General features: G+C 34.5%; 1 protein-coding gene across 3 annotated transcripts; it reads left to right on the top strand.

Annotated features, from left to right (window-relative positions):
• The first annotated feature begins 893 nt into the window (after positions 1-893).
• On the top strand, positions 894-21,775 carry LOC134532842 (protoheme IX farnesyltransferase, mitochondrial). Of its 3 annotated transcripts, none has more exons than XM_063369808.1 (8): positions 894-1,035; positions 11,162-11,314; positions 11,565-11,811; positions 12,582-12,777; positions 14,371-14,546; positions 15,246-15,425; positions 18,169-18,303; positions 19,782-21,775. In XM_063369808.1, the coding sequence occupies exons 2-8, from the start codon at positions 11,222-11,224 to the stop codon at positions 19,949-19,951; spliced, it is 1,197 nt and encodes a 398-aa protein (XP_063225878.1). In that variant the 5' UTR covers positions 894-1,035; positions 11,162-11,221; the 3' UTR covers positions 19,952-21,775. The 3 variants fall into 3 exon arrangements, with proteins under 3 accessions (XP_063225878.1, XP_063225881.1, XP_063225880.1); XM_063369811.1 differs by having other exon boundaries at positions 1,020-1,142; XM_063369810.1 differs by lacking the exon at positions 894-1,035 and adding an exon at positions 8,790-8,878.
• Positions 21,776-22,039: the final 264 nt, after the last annotated feature.

Here is a 22,039-nt window from a genome sequence, read left to right as displayed (position 1 = left end):
TGTGAACCAAATGCAAAATCCGTATTTATACTATCAGCTCCGACGCATCAGTCAAAGGTGACTGCGTAAATGTGGCAGGGCCTTAATCGTTTGACATGCATTCGGTCGCAGTCAATTCCTGGCCAAGGACATGGAATGATGTTACTGAACCCTAAAAAGTGTCCTTTGAGAATCATTTTCTATAGAATAATCAGGGGTTGCCACATATATATTTTTACATGCTAACTGTGTGAAACCTTTTTATTTTCTTCAGCTAATTGTTGCCACATAATGATTAGACACCTAAAACATTGGCTGAAGTTAGTGTGCATTGTGTTAACGGGTTATAATGACTTTTTGTTTTAAATGAAAGCTACTCTAATGACGGAGATTCTAATTCATTCCTACTATCTGTCATACGATGTTTTCAAACTTATTTTCCACGATATTTTGGGCGGAAAAATATGGCATTTACGAAGTTAAAAAGTGACTTCAATTTATCCTGACAACTACTAACTCGACGAGAAAAAGAACTTGGAAAAAAAATTATTATTTTTTTTTTTTTCACATTTCTCACACACATTATAGGCCTGGGGTTCGAAGACTACCTGGAGCAGTAAGCTATATGGTCGTTGAGTAAGACGCCAAATGAACTATCACACGGTGACAGTAATGACAATTTTAGTCAAATTATTAAAATTATCACTCATTTTTGTTAAACATATTATTGAACATAGACATTTTAAGACATTTCTTTAAACTATTTTAAGTTTCCATTTGTTGGATTAGTTTTAGTATGTGTTTTTATTGGGGTATTTATAAAACGCTTAACCATGTAACTTATAAAACACTTCCATTATTTTCATCGTCAACATTTGTGGCCACGCGTCGTTTAACTACATCTAGACACATGTAGAGTATCAAAGGTACTAAATCGAACAAACGTTAGGTCAACGATGAACGCTATTGTCTACAAAGATTATACTACACAGATATTTTAATTTCTATGGAGGAGCAAGTTGAGGTTATGTTGGATTTACGTCTGATGATATATTGGTAATAATATTTATCTCCTGGTTAATTCTATGATGGTTATAGCGATTTGTATTGTACATGTATTCAGTAGGAAAAAAAGTAATTATTCGTAGTTATCTGGACGTGAGGTATGCGCTTTTAACGTGACATGTTATCTGAAATAGTTGACAGGTGTTACTTTCCATTGGTATTATTTACTAGATATTCTAATGAGTTTTATAATTATCGTATTTAGTATATCAATAGATTTAATGTTGTGTTTATATTTTCAGGTAAACATTGCGTTTTACATTTTTAGTGAAGGTAGAGTTTGTAGAGTGCAAGGCCAGGCCAACAGGGTAAATTCCATTGCCATCCTTTGTTATATCCATTGGCTGATTTTGTAGAAACATTTTAACATAGCCAAGTCCAACAGTAGAATTTGTTTATTAATCGTGGGGTACTTTTACAAACTAACTTCACACCCAAATTAGAGTACATAATATTAAACTGTAATTTTTTCTTATTGCTTAGGTATTTAATTTATATCAAAGTTTTATCGTGCAAATTTTCAAAATTAAATATATTTTATTTCTAGTACAGTTTTGCTTAACAAAAGCATTCAACTGCTTACTTTATTTTAATATTTTACGCTAAAATACATTGGATACGTTACAAGGGAGTGTAGCTTCTTGTGTTTTGTTACTAAATTTAGCCACCAGATTTGTTATACTAGGGCAGCATGTTATATGCTGTTTGTAAAATGTCTGTATTGATAATTATTTTAGCTAATTGCATCACATCACGGTCACTACAGGTTATTTTCTGATGTCCCACAGCTGGAAAATCCTACAAATTTACTTCATTAAATTTATTTTTAAATACCCGGAACCAGAAAAACAATAGAAATATGTAGCCTTAATATTTTCACCTGGGCCCTATTTCATAAAACTTATTAGTCTCATAATTAGGAGTCAGGAGTCATAGAAGTAGCTGCTAATTATAAGTTTGGTTTCATAAAACTAGTAGTGTAAAAAAGTAGCTAGTAGTGTAGGACTCCTAATAATCAGTGATAAAATGAGTTCAAAATCAAGAGTGTTTCATAAACTTCAAACACAAATATATTGCACTGATTATTAGCACTGAAATTTATCAATCTTGGCATTATAATAAATCATTTTAAGAGTCATCAATTTTTAGAGAACAGCAGTAGTATCTGTTTGTGAAGTACAAACATTTAACAATGAAAATGGAATCCTCAGATTCTAGTGGAAGTGAGGATGATGTAATAGTAAGACGACCGAGACATTTTCAAGAAAGGAAAACCTAAACGTTGTTAGAGGAAACATATGAGTACAATCAGGGCCGCAACTAGGGGGGAGCAAGCGGGGCATACGCCCCGGGCGCAAAGCTGTGGGGGCGCCGAAATCGCTTGCATTGTAATTCCTACTACAACTGGTAACTGGTAAAACGTTTTTTAACTTGCATGCCAGGAATGTCTAATCTGATTTACAATATAACATCTCAACATATTTAATGAACATCTAGTGATTATACGGACTACTTTATGGACATAGTGGTTTCATGCATGAAAGTTACATTAGCACAGAAGCTGTTACATATAGGTATGGAAAATGCTTAAATAGCACCATTTTTCCGTGGGAGGGCCCCCGGACCCCCCGCTTTATTGGTGTGGTATGTGCAAAAAAAGAGGATTGGGGGGGGGGGGGGGCACATGAATCCATTCATTTCCCGGGTGCCAGAGACTCTAGTTGCGGCCCTGAGTACAATGAACGTTTTAGGTTAACACGTGGTGTTTTTAATTATGTGCTCACAAGGATTGAACCTTTTTTATTCCATCCAACAGCACGGAACCAGGCACTTTCACCTAAGCAACAACTGCATATAGCACTACACTGGTTTGGTAGTGGTGTGCAATATCACTGCATAGCAGACATGCACAATGTTTCTAAAAAGCTACTGTCTGTAGGTCAATTGGCTTAGTCTTTGTCGTTTGTGACTAAACCGATTGCTACTACATATTCACGAATTTCTGTCTAACATAACTTCTTCACATCTTTTGTTAAAGTGCCAGAAAATGCACCAAACAGAACATCTCTATTCTCGAAATTTTTTCATATTTCCTGTTTTTAAGTTCTCTTTTAGCCATTTTTACACAATGTTCAAAAATGTGAACATCAAAATATCACCCACCAACATCAGCTGACTATTAAACTAATAAAATTAGTGAACTATTTTAGCAGTCCTTCAACTCTGTTTATGAAACACAAATTTCTACACTAATAGCTACTTTTTATTTCACTACTATTTAGGAACTAATATTATTACTGTGTTTATGAAATAGGGCCCTGGGCCCTATTTCATAAAACTTATTAGTCTCATAATTAGGAGTCAGGGCCCTATTTCATAAAACTTATTAGTCTCATAATTAGGAGTCAGGAGTCATAGAAGTAGCTGCTAATTATAAGTTTTGTTTCATAAAACTAGTAGTGTAAAAAAGTAGCTAGTAGTGTAGGACTCCTAATAATGAGTGATAAAATGAGTTCAAAATCAGGAGTGTTTCATAAACTTCAAACACAAATATATTGCACTGATTATTAGCACTGAAATTTATCAATCTTGGCTCTATAATAAATCATTTTAAGAGTCATCAATTTTTTAGAGAACAGCAGTGGTATCTGTTTGTGAAGTACAAAAATTTAACAAAGAAAATGGAATCTTCAGATTCTAGTGGAAGTGAAGATGATGATGTAATAGTAAGACGTCCGAGACATTTTCAAGAAAGGAAAACCTATATGTTGTTAGAGGAAACATATGAGTACAATGAACGTGTTAGGTTAACACGTGGTGTTTTTAATTATGTGCTCACAAGCATTGAACCTTTTTATTCCATCCAACAGCACGGAACCAGGCACTTCCACCTAAGCAACCACTGCAAATAGCACTTCACTGGCTTGGCAGTGGTGTGCAATACCACTGCATAGCAGACATGCACAATGTTTCTAAAGCTACTGTCTGTGGGGCAATTGGCATAGTCTTTGTCGTTTATTACTAAACCGATTGCTACTGCATAATCACGTATTTCTGTCCAACACAACTTCTTCACATCTTTTGTTAAAGTGCCAGAAAATGCACCAAACAGAACATCTTTATTCTGGAAAATTTTAATATTTCCTTTTTTTAAGTTCTCTTTTAGCCATTTTTACACAATGTTCAAAAATGTAAACATCAAAATATTACCCACCAACATCAGCTGACTATTAAACTAATAAAATTAGTGAACTATTTCAGCAGTCCTTCAACTTTGTTTATGAAACACAAATTTCTACACTAATAGCTACTTTTTATTTCACTACTATTTAGGAACTAATATTATTACTGTGTTTATGAAATAGGGCCCTGGGCCCTATTTCATAAAACTTATTAGTCTCATAATTAGGAGTTAGGAGTCATAGAAGTAGCTGCTAATTATAAGTTTTGTTTCATAAAACTAGTAGTGTAAAAAAGTAGCTAGTAGTGTAGGACTCCTAATAATGAGTGATAAAATGAGTTCAAAATCAAGAGTGTTTCATAAACTTCAAACACTAATATATTGCACTGATTATTAGCACTGAAATTTATCAGTCTTGGCTTTATAATAAATAATTTTAAGAGTCATCAATTCTTAGAGAACAGCAGTGGTATCTGTTTGTGTAGTACAAAAATTTAACAAAGAAAATGGAATCCTCAGATTCTAGTGGAAGTGAAGATGATAATGTAATAGTAAGACGCCCGAGACATTTTCAAGAAAGGAAAACCTATACGTTGTTAGAGGAAACATATGAGTACAATGAACGTTTTAGGTTAACACGTGGTGTTTTTAATTATATGTGCTCACAAGCATTGAACCTTTTTTATTCCATCCAACAGCACGGAACCAGGCACTTTCACCTAAGCAACAACTGCAAATAGCACTACACTGGCTTGGTAGTGGTGTGCAATACCACTGCATAGCAGACATGCACAATGTTTCTAAAGCTACTGTCTGTAGAGCAATTGACAAAGTAGTCACTGCAGTGAATAACACCCTACTTGCAAATACTGTGTGCTGGCCCGAAAATGTTACTGACATTGTACATAAGTTCAGTGAAATAGCAGGTATGCCACTTATTTGTGGTGCACTGGATGGAACCCTCATCAAAATCGATGCCCCTTCTGAAGACGAACAAGCTTATGTTGATCGACATGGTAATCATTCGTTAAATGTTATGTTAGTAGCAGGTCCAGACCTCCAGTTCTACTATGTTTGCGCTAATTGGCCTGGAAGTGTAAGTGATGCACGTGTTCTAAGGAATAGTTCTTTGTTCGACAGAATGGAAATGGGTTGGAGACCTTTCCCTAGTGGAGTGCTTCTTGGAGACTCTATTAATCCCTTGAAAACATGGCTGATTCCTCCTGTATTACAAAATGTGGATGATCAGTCATAACTAAGATTCCTTCGTGCACATAAGCAATCACGACGTGTTGTAGAATGTGCAATAGGTAAACTGAAGGAAAAATTCCCTTGTTTGAACTATATGCGCATTCATCCTGTTTTTGCATGCAATATAGTCAAATGTTGTGTTGTATTAAGCAATCTATCAAAAGAAAATTATTTCTTGGAAGAAAATGAGTGGTTTGCTAATGAATTTGAGGAAAATCATGTACAACTAGAAGATTACGATAATGATGAAGATGTCCAGCAGAATATCATACAAGCACGAGAAAAACTGCAATATTTTTACAGGCATTTTCAGAATAGAAGATAAGGCACAAACTTAACACTTCTCACAATGAAAAATGTGGGGCGGCCAGATGTTCAAGTCATGTATTTAAGTTAAAGTATATAATGTCAATACAATGTACAATAATTTTTATGGGAAAAAAACATTGTTGTTTAAAAAATAAGTATTTAGGAACAAACTCCAACCATTCCTAACTTTTCAGTGTTATTATGATTTACTTTTTTTTAATGTTTAACATTCTTTAAGTAATAGCATATTGCCATCATCATTTACTGTATATTGTCCATTGTTAACAATAACAATCTCTGTCTTATCTTGCTGGGATGCATCATTACAATTGTCAATGACATTTTTGATATCCTGTGTAAGTTCACAATGCTGAACACAGCCGGTTCTCTGTTTCCCAAATCTCCAGTTGCAGTTTCCTTACTTCTAGCTTCGTTTTTCTTATTTTAAGTTCTTCTAAACATTTTTTATTTTCCAAGGTTCTCACGATTACCCTTCTCTTTTTCAATGGTCTTGAACCTAAAACAAATTAATGTCACAATAATAAATATTTTTAAGGAAACAATTTACCAATATTTAATTAAAATTGGGGCAGGCCTACTCACAGATTTCTTCGTTCGTAGTCTTTCCCGAAGAAGCAACTGGTGAAGGATTTTGATACACATTCACATTCAATTCGTTAGAATGATGCCCGTGGTTGGCATTATCGTGATCACATATCTGGACATTTGCACATGGTATATCATTTTCAACAGGATTGTGTCCTTCTATTTCCTGATTTACTTCAAAGGAATCAGGAACTCCTAATCCTCTCAAAACAGGGGACGATCTGCCAATTATTTCCACAATCAACTGGTCCGTGACATCCAGCTTGCTGTGGACATCACCACCAGCCCCACTTTTAACTCTTTGAAGGGTGCGGGTCACCTCAACTAACCACCAATATGATACTGTTTTATGGGTGGTGGTTACTGTAGCTAACCACAAAAATAAAGTCGTTATGTGGGCGGTGGTTACTTCCTCTAACCACATTATTTTCGTGTGCTCCCTTTTACGGGTCGCGGCGATTCTCTCTAACCACACGTTGTAGTTGTCCTGCGACCCAACAGATGGCAGGAACAGTACCGCGCCACATTTATATGTCCTGTTTATTACTCGAGCCACCACTTTACTCAGACTCGCCATTGTTTCTTGCGTTGCTACGTATTATAGTGCTTTTTACTAGGAATTTTACTATTATATGTGTGGTAAGTGTTTGCTTTTATATTTAATGTGTTTATATAAATGTTTTAATAGTATTTGGGCACTTACAAATGTTCGTTTCTATTCCAGACAGCGTATTTGCATGTGGTTAGTGCTGCTAACCACTGCCCTCCCAGAACTTCAGCATAAATAACAGATCTAATATGCCTCGGCAAAAAGGTTTATCGGAGGATGAAATTTACCGTTTACTGTTTGAAGAAATACCTTCAGAAGAAGATAGTGTCATAGACTCCGATGACAGTTCATCTGATCCTACTTACATAAATAAGAATTTGAACAAAGAAAAAGTTTTCAACACAGTGTCAAGCAGCAGTGAATCTGAACAAAGTGACAGTGATGTGCCAAATGTTTCTAAAGTACTCTCTCGTACAGCTTCATCCAGCTTCGCAGTTACATGGACCCAAGATACTCGTGTTCTTCCAGTGCCTCCCTTCACAAAAGAAAGTGGTGTAGCAGCAAGAATAAAGAACAAAGCAAATATCAAGCCATTGGACCTCTTTTGTGAGTATTTTGATGAAACGCTTATCAACCATATTGTATTTCAGACAAACCTTTATGCTACCCAAACAGGAAAACAATTTGTCCCTACTGATGCATGTGAAATCAGGACATTTATTGGGATAAATTTATACATGGGCATAACCAAAAAACCAAGCTATAGAGACTATTGGAGTTCTGAACCTGACCTCGGTGAGAATTACATTTCTAAACTAATGACTGTGAAAAGATTTAGCTTCCTTTTGAGCCATCTGCATCTAAATGACAACACCGTAGCTCCAGACAGAAATAGTGTAAGCTATGACAAATTATACAAGCTTCGGCCTTTGCTGGATCATCTTTCGAAAAAATTTTTTGAATGTTACCAACCTCACCAGAAACTGGCAGTTGATGAGTCGATGGTAAAGTTCAAGGGGCGGTCGTCCCTCAAGCAGTATATGCGAGATAAGCCTATAAAACGGGGCTATAAGTCATGGATGTTGTGCGATGAGTCATCCTACAATTTGAAGTTTGACATTTACACAGGAAAGACATTAGGGGCAACAGAAGTAGGGTTAGGTGCAAAAGTTGTTCAAAATTTGTTAAGTGGTCTCGAAGGTTGTCATCACATTGTTTTCATGGACAATTATTTTTCTTCTTATGATCTGTTCAGCAACCTGAAGTCAAAAAGTGAAATATATGCGTGTGGAACAATAAACCCTAGAAGAAAACACCTACCTGCACTGAAGGATGAGAAACAACTTGAAAGGGGTGAATTTGATTGTCGTGTTAGTGAAGATGGAGTGGCTGTGTACAGATGGAAGGACAACAAGGCAGTGAACTTGATTTCAACATGCCATGATCCACTGGATGTTTCTTCTGTCAACCGCAAAATGAAAGATGGAACTGTAACAACCATCAAGTGCCCTCAGGTTTTGAAAGACTACAACTCACACATGAATTTTGTCGATAACTTTGATAGACTCAAATCAGATTATGCGATCAACAGGAAAAGTAAGAAGTGGTGGATGAGGTTGTTTTTTCATTTCATCGACTGTTGTGTTACGAACGCATTTATAATGCACAAGGAACTTCCTGTAGAACAATTTACAAACAAAGATTTTCGTCGGGAGGTTTACAAAGGGTTGCTAGCTCCAAGAATAGTTGCTGTGATAGCATCCACTCCATCTGGAAGCAAAGGAATGTCTCCAGTCGCAATCAAGACACATAAACCATTTGTAGACAAGAGTATTCGCCATGAAAGCAGCGGGCACCAACCGGTTCATTCAACATCAAGGAGATGTGCAGTCTGCAGTTCTAGGAAGAAACCAGTTCGTACTGTGTGGATGTGCACTGTATGTAAAGTGCCCCTATGCCTTAGAGCAGGAAAGGAATGTTTTAGAAGTTATCACAGTAAATAGCTTAACTGTTATGGAAGGATAAAGTTACTTGGAAAAGTGTTGGTTATAAACAAAACATTACTGTACTGTTTGTTACATTTGATTGCCTAGTGGGGCTGTGGTTAGTTGTCTAACCACTTTTCATGATCATAGATTATGATTGTTTACAAGTTATTTTAAGAATGTTTCACAGTAGTATACATAAAAAGTAATAAATATTTAAATATAAGTCAGTTGAAATTAATTCGTGAATTTTTTTTTCTCTGCCCCTGTCAGGTATTTTTTTGCTCGCCATTTCCGCCCTTCACAGGTATTTTTTCGATCAAAATTTCTGCCCTTCAAAGAGTTAATGGACCTATCGAGTTTTGCCTGTAAAAAAATATAAAGCACTGTCTATAACCGCATTTTGTATTAAACGTAAAAATAAATCACTACCGGTACTTCCTTTTGGAAGGGAGAAGTTTCATATGCTTGTTACATGCCTTGCATGCCTACAACCTAACCCATAACCTATATACATCATTACATTTAAAAGCAAAATGTTTATCCTTTTTAAAGTCAATTGAAGTGTTAAAATTATAAACAGTTACATTTAAATATTTTCTAAGTACTTACCACTGTTCTATTTCTGAGATTTGGCCAAGTGCTGTCTCTGATGTATGCATAGTCTTTGTCGTTTGTGACTAAACCGATTGCTACTGCATAATCACGTATTTCTGTCCAACACAACTTCTTCACATCTTTTGTTAAAGTGCCAGAAAATGCACCAAACAGAACATCTTTATTCTCCAAAATTTTCCTCAGAAAATTTTCATATTTCCTGTTTTTAAGTTCTCTTTTAGCCATGTTTACACAATGTTCAAAAATGTAAACATCAAAATATTACCCACCAACATCAGCTGACTATTAAACTAATAAAAATAGTGAACTATTTTAGCAGTCCTTCAACTTTGTTTATGAAACACAAATTTCTACACTAATAGCTACTTTTTATTTCACTACTATTTAGGAACTAATATTATTACTGTGTTTATGAAATAGGGCCCTGGGGAGAAATTAGTAAAATTATCTTTCTTGGATCTATTTTACATACATATGTTTCTAGTGAAGTTTAAAATTGCCCTTTTAAAAAATAAAGAGAATTGATTGACTTACACAATCAATTGATTTTTTGAGATCGCTTATAATATCTAGTGTACTGTTTGTCATTAAGTCTTGGAATAATTTTACTAATCAACTAAAAAGTTTTATTATCAGTTGACATATTGTTTTAAAAAAAATCAAAAGGCTACTTACTATTATTTGTAGTGAAATAATAATAATAATCTTTTGAAGATTATTCTCACTATAATGTACATATAATAGTGTTGGTCTACAATTTAAAACACAAGTTTATTTTTACCATCTTTGAAAAATGGTTTAGCTACAGTAAGTTTCAGTCTGTCTGGAAATTTTCTAATTTAAAAAATGTTGCAAATGCAATTCAAAAGGGATGGGACATTACTTAACTTCTTAATTGGAATGACCATCATTGCCACTGAAATTTTATGTTTTATAATGATTTTATTATTTGAAATAGTCACTATTTCTTTTGGCGTGTTGTATATAAAACAACAATATCTGGGGAAAAAGTTACACCGAGTGTGCTGCCTGTAGCATTGTAACACAGTTCTTACTTACAGAATGTTTTACAGAGTGAATCCACAGCATGTTGGCTTCAAAGGATGTACAGTAGCCTTCCATTAGAATAACATGCAACAGTCTGGAATTCCTTATGGTCGAACACCAGCGAGGAATATACGGACTCGAGCCAACCAAGAAAACCTTAACTAAAATCTATAATTGTTAGCTAAGGTTGAAAATGCTTTTACAGTATGTACAGTTAGTAGTCAGACGCGCTGTGTGTGGCCTGGAATTATTCAGGATGGTTCAGGATCGCTCGGAAGTGGTTGAAGAGCTTCGTGTTTTGTTGACAGCAAATTTAGTTTTGGCTTGTATTTGTGTTTGTGTTAAACAATTAACAATTTTTGCTGGCAAACACAATCTTACAGATGTACATTGATCTTCAACTTAGCGTTTAACGACAGCGGGAGATACCGCCCGATAATCCAGCATTCTCAGTAATTTGGCACCTGCAGGGTCCTGAAAATGCTGGATTATTGGAAGTCTACTGCATTAATTTTGTGTGGTGCCTTGTAGGTGAACAGGTGAACTGATTGGTTTTATTGTGGCTGGCAGCTAGGTGGACCACTGTTTGGAATGAGCGGCTGTGTGTGAGCAGTGAGCCACCGGGCTACCATGGTCCTGGTATTGCTGCCTTGCACAGCATGGAGGACAGCAACCAGACTGCCGCTAGCACTGTCCACCACCGCCCATACTGTCCTGTTGCAGGTAAGACGTGGGTGGGTCATTGAGTGGGAGGACAAAAATTAACAAATATTACATCATGCAAATTGTGGTTTTGGGTGCTGCTGGTATCTGTTAACAAGGTGCAAAAAAGACAACAGCATTGCTTTAATATTTTGACTTTATTCCCCTACCCCTCTCTGGTTTCACCTTCAAAAGCATCGGATAAAAGCATTCGCTCTTATTGTGCCATTTTCATCTGAAAATACAAATTTAACTTTAATTTTTGTTGCAGTATGTGGGTAAGTCATCAGCACCAACCTCATCTGCAGTTGTTGCAAAACCTAGACAAACAGCTTCCCTCAAGCAAGAACTGCCAGTGTTGGCCGCAAATGGTGCCGTTTCTACGGTAATCTCCCCTTCAACAACAAAGAAAAACAAAGCAGCAAATGTAGAAGAAGGCAAGCAATGGCGTGCAATAACTGTGGATTCAGCAAGCCTTGTAAAGCATTACATGATGCTTTCAAAAATACGACTTACATGTGAGTGCTATTTAAATATACCCCAGCATTTTAGATGCAATATTATTTTCATACAGAACATTTTTGTTTAAAGATCGACTATAACAGTGATTTAGTGGAATAATTGGGATGATTTCACTATTTTGATTACGAGTCTGTTTCGAAGAGAAAAATATTTCAAGTTTTTAAATCTTAATTTTCACTGTGCTAATTAAGAAAAAAATAGCAAAAACAAATTGTTTTCAAAATACTCCCAGTGTATGTTAATGATAATAATTTGTTTTCTAATCTGGTAAGAGTGCTTGTTGACAAACATTTTAACCAAGACACTGCTCCTGTTAAATTCAATTTACAATACTAATATATGTTTAAATACATTTCAAGTACATTTAAGTATGGGTGCAGTAACATTTTGACATTAAACAACCTAAAATTAAATTAAATAATGGACAGACATATTGTTAACACAGCAAGGCTTCGGCACAACATTCCTAAGAGATTTTAACATAATTTCTGAGTTACAAAATTATGTCACTATAATAGTTTGCGATAAAGATACCTGCACAAATGTAGGTAAAATCTAAATCTGTTAATAATAGTATCTGATTTTTAACTTTTTGTTGGTTACCTATATGTCAAATAAGTTTGTATTATTTGTATCTCAACTTGCTTTGTTGATTCACTTTTTTGTGTATTTCTATTATATTTTGGTATGCATTTTGATTTATATGTTAATGTATTAACTGTAACTGGTAATGTATTGTTATGATCTTCATACTGTACTTTTTCAGCTCTTGTTGTAATAACGTCTATGGCAGGATATGCCATGGCCCCATCGCCATTCAGTTTTCAGACATTCTTCCTGTGTTCTGGCGGAACATGTCTGATGTCTTGTGCCGCAAATTCAGTAAACCAGTTCTTTGAAGTGCCTTTTGACTCGCAGATGTCCAGAACAAAAAACAGAGTCTTAGTCAAAGGTTTGCTAACGTAAGTTATCATGTGTACTTTTATTTTACTTAGTAGGTTTTTCTTTAATGAAAATTAATGGTTTTATCATGCAAGTAGACATCATGTTATTTATTGTTTTTAATAATAGGCCATATTTAGTTCTTAAGGTGGGTTATAGACTTAAAGAATTTCGGAACAGCAAAATTAGTTTTTGAATTGAAAAATTTTCATACTTTTGAAAAATGTTGATGCTAACAGTTGAAATTAATTATTAAATAAATTCATGATATAGCTGATAAATGAAGAGAAAAAAAAGTGTTGATTATTTGACCGTACTTTTTCCACTTCTGCAGCCTTTACACATCAATTATCCCCAAATATAAAATTCTTTTTTACACTGTTCAAAAGTACTCCTCTTAGACTGTGTATTCTTAACCACAGCAGTTTCTGAATAAAACCTATGAACTAACCCCGCATACATCTCAGCTGTCCCCAATTAGACTTGCTATGGCAAGCTGTGAATTTTACAAACTGACTTACGTCTGCAAACACTTCCGCCTTTTGTCTTGTTTAACGAGATGTACAAGTCAATGTGTATGGATAAACATATTTAAATTAACTTTTTTTTTACAACAGTGCATTATATTTTTCTCATGTAATTAAATTCCAGAGTAATATAAAGCAGGATGCTGTAATCTGGTATGGAATGATTTTCTTACGTATTTTAAAGTGAGTTAGGTTATTTGTTGACTTCGATTTCCATGTCGTACGATTTCCATGTCGTACCACTGTGCTGCCCACGTTTGTGGTTCACCGAGTGTATATCTTTCTTGCCGTAGAGCAGTTTACTACGACTTCTTGAAAAATCAATGTTCTGTATTAGTTTTTGTTATATATTGCCACTAAATTTGTATTGGTGTTTGATAATCCTGCAAAATTGATAGTAAATCCAGCACAGACATGATCTTGAATGTGCCTTTTGAGAACGTTAAAGTTAAAGAAATGGAATAGCCATTTGTTTTTTTTGTGAGGTTTGCTCATCATCTGAAGACTGGTTTACCATAATGACTGCAGGCCTTTTGAGTGTTTAATGGTGTTTTTGTCGTACTTTTTGGTGTTAGTGTAGTAAATTTGTGTGTATGAAATGACAGAATATGTTATCAGTAGAAATAATATTACATTTGAGGCTTACTCTGAGGTTTTTACCTCTGCAGTCCCTGTTCAGTTTCCAGCTACTCAAAATTAGGACTTTTTGCGATTTCATTGTTTCTTCCTTCATCATTTCAGCCTAACATCCATCTCATGTTGGTTGTCCAATATATTGTTGGCTTAGAATAAAAACCTTACATAAAAAAAATTGCATTATTAGGTAGACAACCTCATATCTTAACTTTGGTCAAGCACAAAAATAATAACTAAATTAAATAAATATATATTTATTTAAAATGTATTAAACTGTACAGAATAACAGTGTTTATCTTCTGCTGTAAAGTGTGTCATTTACAAGCCGACGATATGCGAAAATACCTTGACTAGTGGGCAGTCTCTTTGTTTATGGGTTATTTCTGTGCATATATGATTATGGCTTTAGTAAGGTGTATTGCTTTAAGTTTTTTTCTGTTGCTTTTGCAGACCATTACACGCCGTGACATTCGCTGCCGTGTGCAGCACTGTAGGACTGTCTGTTCTATACTGGGGGGTCAACGAGTTGTCGGCCGGACTGGCTGCCAGTAACTTGGCCCTCTACACCATGGTGTACACTCCCATGAAGAGAATCAGCATCCTCAACACTTGGGTCGGCTCAGTTGGTAAGACTGATCGCAGTCACTTGGTGTTTAATGGTTTTGTCTGCGTATGTGTGAGATTAGTATGGCTCATATGTATTCAACAAAAATGCTACTGTGTTTAGTCCAAAGAAAATAATAACTATTGGTCGACATACATTTATTGTAGCGTTTAATAAAGGCTAAACTGTAAGAGTACCCTGCACAACTATAAATATTGTGAGATTGTATTTGCTCGTAGCACATGCTCTGTTTGTTTGAATCGCATGATGGGCATATGCTATGAAATGGTACTAGTAATTAATTACTAAAGAATCGGAGAAGGTGGTGAAACATACGGAAGCCATTACAAGATGGCAACGATTGAAAGAGGTGCAAACCTCAAAATTCTGCTGTAAATTTAAATAGTGAAATTAATCAAATTACTAATTTGTCATCAGAGTAAGAAGTACTGTCATCATAAAAGATTTTTCTTGTAAGTATTTGCTGTTAGGATTAAGTTCTTCACAGATAAATATGTACAGTAAATCCCTGTTTAGTTTCTGAAGGTATGTACATAGAAATTTAGATTTATTAACACTAACAAGGAAAACTTATTAAAAGGGTAAAATTGTGTGTACTTATTAATAGGTAAGTACTGAGGGTTCTACTGAATAGCTATTAAATACTGGAAAGTACTTGTACTGTTTTTTGCCTGATGATTGGATTGGCTGCGGTGTTCAGTTGGGGCAATCCCGCCGATGATTGGCTGGGCTGGGTGTGACGGCACCCTCGGGCCTGGAGCGTGGGTGATGGCTGGCATACTGTACGCGTGGCAGTTCCCCCACTTCAACGCTCTCTCGTGGAACTTGCGGCCAGACTACTCACGAGCGGGATACCGCATGATGTCCGTCACCAACCCAGGTACGCATCTTGGTTTTCTCTGAACTTTGGGTGGTTCTGCTTTAAGTTTTACCTCTTATTTTGGACTTATATATAGTACCTTTTTGGGAACTTTAGAGACACATTGTAACGTTGCAAGACCCTGTCCTCCCCAGCTTCTACAAGTACTTGTAAAAGAAAGAAATATAATATTTTGTCAGTTAGAAGGAATCAGCTAACTCAAGGTCACAGTGACCTAGTTTTGTATCTATATTCTATCATTATTAATATTTCTTTGAATTCATTTTGATATTTAATTACTTTTATTTAGAAAAGTCTGTTAACTAGATTTGTACTGGTTTTCCTTTTGCTGGCTAGGTTATTATGTATGTTAGTGTTGATTTAAATGTCTTGTTTCATTTAAGTATTCTTTTTGTAAATATAATTTTACTTATATGATTCATGGTGTGGTTGTGACGTGTCTAGAACGTAAGACAATGCTTTAGGTAAAATTTAAAAAAAATGTGCAGCATCACAGCGGCGCCGAAATGATAACAATAATTTATCACTGTGTAAGAATGTAAGCTAGGACTGGGTAATTCCCGACTTGTGTGTTAAATTAAAACGAGACCAAGGTGTGAGAGAAGTACAGAGACTTGTGAAATAACCAGGGGAAGGCTCACTGAGCGGGAAAGCACTGAATAGTAATTGTAAGAATAAGTGTTGTAGCCAATAGCAAGTCAGCATTTCGGGGAAGGCCCCACAAAAGTGAATTTTTATGTAAACTGTGTGATGTGCTAAGTTTCGTCAGTCATTTTTCAAGTTCTGTGCCGTAAGGACGTGGGGGGCGGTGACTCACAAATATATTTTAAGATTGTAAGGGCGGAGAATTTCATGTCTGGGTGCCGAGACCATGCTGCAGTTAAGTATCAACCTTCGTTTTTTCATAGATTTTTGGACGTTTATTTAGACGTGTGGGTGATTTGCTGGTCCACCGGGATTTATTTCCCATGTATTTTCATACCTAGACTATGGAGTTGCTAGGGACATTATTTCATGAAGGCACATAGGCACATAGGCGAAGATGAGTGTTTTCTGCCAACCTATTTTGTAAAGAATCTGTAAGTTTGTCGTGGTTAGAAGAATAAACTTTAATATTAAGTGAAACTAGTTTATTTAAGTCAAGAGTAACAGTCTTTGAATAATTACATAACTATTAACAGAATTTCATACCCAAATACCTGCGAATGTCATTGAAAGATTTTTAAAGTGTTTTTGTTTGTGAAAGGAACAGTCGTTGTCTTAGCCGGGCATGATTGTAACTTTTTACATTTTTCAGTGCAGTACATTCAAATCATAAGAGATTTTTGAGGTCAAAATTTTATATTTTAAATCATCTATTCTAATAATAGGCACGAAAATGCATGAAGTAGATGTTTCCAAGCTTTTCACATTATCATTGCTTGAAGCACGCACCTTTTGTCGAATGGAGTATTTTCCTACACTTTGATGCATGTCTATGGTCAAACTGGTGCTGTCATCTGTAAAATCATTTCCTCAAAGTAGCATGTCTTTATTTCTTCCTAGAAATGCTTGTTTACATATTGTATGTTATTTCTCTATGTTTGTTAGTCTTGCCAGCATCCACTGACTGATTTTTATTCACTTTCTGGGTAAAAATTGCATTTCCTTTTTTCAGCAGCTAAAGAGTGAAGCTAATGGGAGAAACATTGGCATAACTTAGCATGCCCCCAGAATCACTTTCAAATTCCTTTTTTTTTTTGTCCGTAGTATGTTATCAGGGTGGCCAGCCAACCGGGAAATCGGGAAATACGGGAAATAGCCAGGATTTCTTAAAAAAACCAGGAATACCTGGAATCAGCCAGGAATTTTTATTAGAACCGGGATTTTTTTTTATGAAGTAACGATCGCAATAACATACGGCTGTTAAATGAGCACGTTCACCACCCGTCGAAGCACGACAGTATGCTCGTGAGCTATATTTTGTGAAAGTTTTTTGTTCATATTGCATTTAAAAACTTTTGTAGTACGTAAGAAACCGTTAACAATTCAGACTTCCATACTTATTATGTTTCTGTATTCAAAAGCAACAGCATTTTGGATGAAAATGTTGTTGTAGGGTGGTAGTAATTTCTCGCACGGCATGTTGGTAGCACTAGTTTTGTATGTATATTTGTTTTTAATTGCGCTCGTGTTGCGTCACGGTATCACGGATACTTTTCTCGAGTTTTTTTAAAAGTTTAGTTGTGCGGGACGTTGTTTTGAATTTTTTAATCTAACATGTAATTGGCGCAGACTATCAAAATGTCAACGAGTTCGGTCACCACATACAATGACAAATATACGGAAGAGTTTGAATGGGTGGAGAAAGATCCAAAGTGCAGGACAAACGCTATTTGCAATTTGTGTAATGTTAAAATCAATATCGGTAGCATGGATGGGAAGAACAGCATTAGCCAGCCACGCAAGAGGGGCAAAACACGTGCGTTTGGTGTCAAGTAATTTTTGTGACGTGAGATTATAAATTTTTTTGTTGGTGGTAGGTTTTGTTTTAAGCAAGTTCATTGGTTTAATTTTTAAGCCTATAGTTAAGTTGTCTATTGTTTAACGCCAATAAAACATCATATTGTGTGTGCTTTGTGTAACAAAAATACAAATTGTATGCAAATATTGATAAAAACCACCCTTGAAAAAACCTGGAAAAAACCAGGAATTTTATTATCCCAGAAGAGTGGCCACCCTGGTTATTTTTTTTATTTTTCAGGCTTGTGCAGACGAACTGCTCTGCGATACACTTTTGGATTAGCAGGCTTGTCGATTGCTTCCCCATTGCTGGATGTTACTACATGGACTTTTGCAGTGGGCTCTTTGCCTTTGAATGGCTACTTCATTCTTTTAGGTAAGTATTATAACATTATAAGCTATGTTGGGATTGAAATATTTTATATTTACGTACTTTGCTCTAGAAGTAAAATTTTGGGTTTTACTAAACACATTTAGATTGATCCTTTTTATTTTTAATGAAGTCTCAGGTTTTTTTCTGTGTACATGTAGTTTAACAAGGAAAGAAACAGTATTTACACATTTTTATACAAAAGTTTGATAGCCTTTACTCAAATTGTTTGCAAACACGTATTTTGATCTCAAACTGCTTAAATTTTACTACGCTGTCATTTATTTTGATGGGCGTGTCTCGTCAATAAATAATTCAACATGGAATTTATTTACAATAATTCTGGAGATTACCTGCTGCAGATTAATAGAGATAAAGTTACGATGAGTTAGACCTTATGTGTTAATATTAAACAAAAATATGAAACGCACCAGACCACACATGTTGTGATACCAGTTGGGAAAAAAAATTGCATCGGGAATCATTTAAAAATTCAAAATAAAAAAGTAATAGAAAAACAACACTTTGTGCTATGACCATAATCAGCAAATCTTCAAGGGTGTTTGTATGAAGTGAGTGACTTGTGAAATTAACGTTCTTAATCAGGTAACCCCAACTTATGAAACTGGCAACCTTAGATAAACATGAAATAAATATAGTTTATATTATTTGTAATTTAAATTACATAACTAATTTAAATTATTTGGTTAAACACATTATTCTATTAAATGATTTCTACTTCAGTACTTTTTTTTCTTTTTTTTTCTTCATTTTAACATCAAATTTTAGGTTAGGTTAGCTGGAATATGTTATTCATAATCAATCGTTCAGATACATTCAAAGTATTTTTAATGTAGTAAACCTAGTCAGCACTATTTTTAAATGTTTTAAATGTAGCCAACCTATTCCAACTGATTATTACAGAGCACTAATAGTAATATGTATATAAAAGCTAACCTAATCATTTAGAGTGGTAAACTGCTGTTTTAAAAAAACTTGAAATATTGTAAATTATGTCAGGAATTAAAAACACAACTTGTAATTTTTTCCAGAAATCAGGCTTTCATTTAGAATAACCAATAATTAATTAATAGGGCGAGTTCTACTGAATAAAATCATATTATAGGTGCAGTTGAAATCCTGTGCTGGTGTTTTCTTCTGAGAAAAGAGGATTTTTATGTAATTATTAATTTATTTTGGTATGCATATTTTGAAATATGAAAATGGGATATTTGAATGCCACATATAACCTTCTTTTCCTGCAAAAAAAGTGTTAACAACAAGTGGCACTGCAAGATTGTTCGTGTGTGAAAGGTCAGGGAAATTTTTAAATTCAGGTCTGGAAAACCTGGAAAAGTCAGGTAATTGGAATTTCAAGCTAGCTGCAACCATGCAATATGTACATGCAGTTTACATACTACAATTTAATTGTTTATATTGGGTCAATATTTATTAAAGGCTATTCGTGTTTGTAAATGTTTCAGCCTGGCAGTTTTATCGTAATGCTGACAGCCAAAGCTCCCGCAAGTTATTTAGGTTTTCGCTAATCCACTTGCCTGCTCTGATGCTTCTGTTACTAATCAGCAAGAAACACTGGGCAAGATACGAACAAGACTCTTCAACAAGAAAGATGGGTGAGACTACATTGGCGTGATATCCAATCCCACACACAGCTGTTGCGTGAAAGTTTAGCAGTGTGGCCAATATTGTACATAACTCATACACTAGTAACTTATAGATGTGTTTGTTAGGTATGTTAAGTTCAAAACAAATTATGTCCACGAGCGTTCTGGCATTTAAACTGAACTTAACTAAAGCACATAATGTCACACACAATACCATTGCAAGATTTTTTTTTATGTTGATAAAAATGAGTATGTCTTTATTTGTGTGTTCACTCAAGTTAACTTGACACAGTCAACTTGACAAATCATTTTCAAAATACTTATGACTAGTGACAAGATTGTATGGTTTTATTGTTAGGTAAATTTGGTTTTTAAAGCAAGAGATTTCTTTGTTATTGATTTTATTTTTAAATGTTTTTATTCATAAATGTGGAATACTTCTTTCATCAAAATAGTTTCATTTTGTCTGGCACATGATTCACTTATACAGTGAAATAATTTGTAATAAGCATGTCTAGAACATAACTACTCAGAAAAATAAAACTGTGAATTTTTGTGTGTTTGAAAAATATGCTAACATGATTAGTGTTTAATTTGTAACTTCTAATAAGAGCTGCAAGATCAAAAAACATTAAATTTTTTCCAATCTATTTATTTTATACATTATGGTACAAAATTAATTCTAAATAATAACATTCAATGAATTTACTATAATAAAAAGTAAAAGTTTTGTGGTTTGAGTTAAGTATTGACAAATTTCATATTGAATTCCTGTTTTTAGTTGCATTTTGAAGGGTGTTCAATTAACTTGCATTTGGCATGTTTTGTTGTGTTATTTCTGTTTTATCACAATTCATCATATATCATATAGTCTTGTCCATACTTATAGTTCAATGAGTGTCTTGTACTTGTACTATCACAAAGGTTATAGCTATGTCACATGGCTTTTGGCATAAGAACCAATACCACTAACCAATACAACTGTGTTGTTCTACAAGGTTATATGCACGTACAAATGTTAAGATTTTATTGACTACTAAATAGTTGTGTTTTCAGGAAAATAATATCAATGAGACTGTTAGGTAGGTAACTCAATCTTGACAGTCCAGTATATATTTTTTATTCAAAGTGGCACTGTAGCTAATATTAATAGCTTGTTGTGAAAGTTGAATGTTACATTAAGTACATAATTTTAACTATAGTGGCTACAGTACTTTGATATGCAAGTCATACTTATTTTAAAAAAAATGTATATACTTGTACTATAGCTTTACAGCAGACATTATTCACAGTAGGCCTATTTAAAATTTGTAATAGAGTGACATTAGTGTGTTCCGAAGCTTGTGATGTTTTTTTGGTAATCAGTATTTTTGTATTAGTCTGGATTTCCTGGCTTTTTAATTGTATTTTCTCATATGGAGAGTTCTGTTTGCAACTTATACATATATTTATGCTGTGCTATTTACTGTGATAGTTATGTTCCTATCATCCCTATGCCCTTGGATTTAATTACTAGAAGGAAAAAATTATTAATATATGTATTTTTTTTCTACCAATGCCATACTTGTTGGACTTGTCTGCAAACATTAACAAGAAGCATGTGGAGACATGTTTTGCACCCTTTCGAGTTACGAAATGCAGCACTCTTCCTGTACCCAAAGTTGTAGAAAATATATATAAATTTAAATTAAAAAATAGGTGAAATTGAGATCTATTCTCAATTAATTTGTGAATTCTGTATATATGTAATATATTCACCCTATTTTACTTGTCTTGTTTCGGGTATATTTTTGTTATGAATGTAAGTACTTTCACATCACTGTGAACTAAATATACTGTTTATAAAAATGTTATTTACTTTTAAGTTATTAAGCACCCACCCATCCATCCATCCATCCATCCATACATACATCCTGTCTGTCTGCTTGATGTAGGTAATAGTGAGTTTGTAATACATGTTTTACAGGATACAACTGAATGTAGGTATTTCCAGTCTGTTTTTGAATGAAAAGGAAAAAAAAAAAAAACTTAAAAGACTGTTAGTTGCCATACAATTTAATGCCTAATTCCTTTAATAGTGTTCTCTTTTATCGAATGATATTATCATCTACCATTTA

The sequence above is a fragment of the Bacillus rossius genome, chromosome 6 (assembly GCF_032445375.1).
Source record: "Bacillus rossius redtenbacheri isolate Brsri chromosome 6, Brsri_v3, whole genome shotgun sequence".
Lineage (NCBI taxonomy): Eukaryota > Metazoa > Arthropoda > Insecta > Phasmatodea > Bacillidae > Bacillus > Bacillus rossius.
Note: the sequence above shows the minus strand (reverse complement) of the source record. Positions and strands in the feature narration are given on the sequence as shown.

Excerpts from the sequence above, each read along its gene's own strand:
- LOC134532842 (XM_063369808.1), top strand. The coding sequence starts at position 11,222 with ATGGTCCTGGTATTGCTGCCTTGCACAGCATGGAGGACAGCAACCAGA. Across the intron at positions 11,315-11,564 it reads CCCATACTGTCCTGTTGCAG|TATGTGGGTAAGTCATCAGC; the intron begins GTAAGACGTGGG and ends TTTTTGTTGCAG. Across the intron at positions 14,547-15,245 it reads CACTTGGGTCGGCTCAGTTG|TTGGGGCAATCCCGCCGATG; the intron begins GTAAGACTGATC and ends TGCGGTGTTCAG.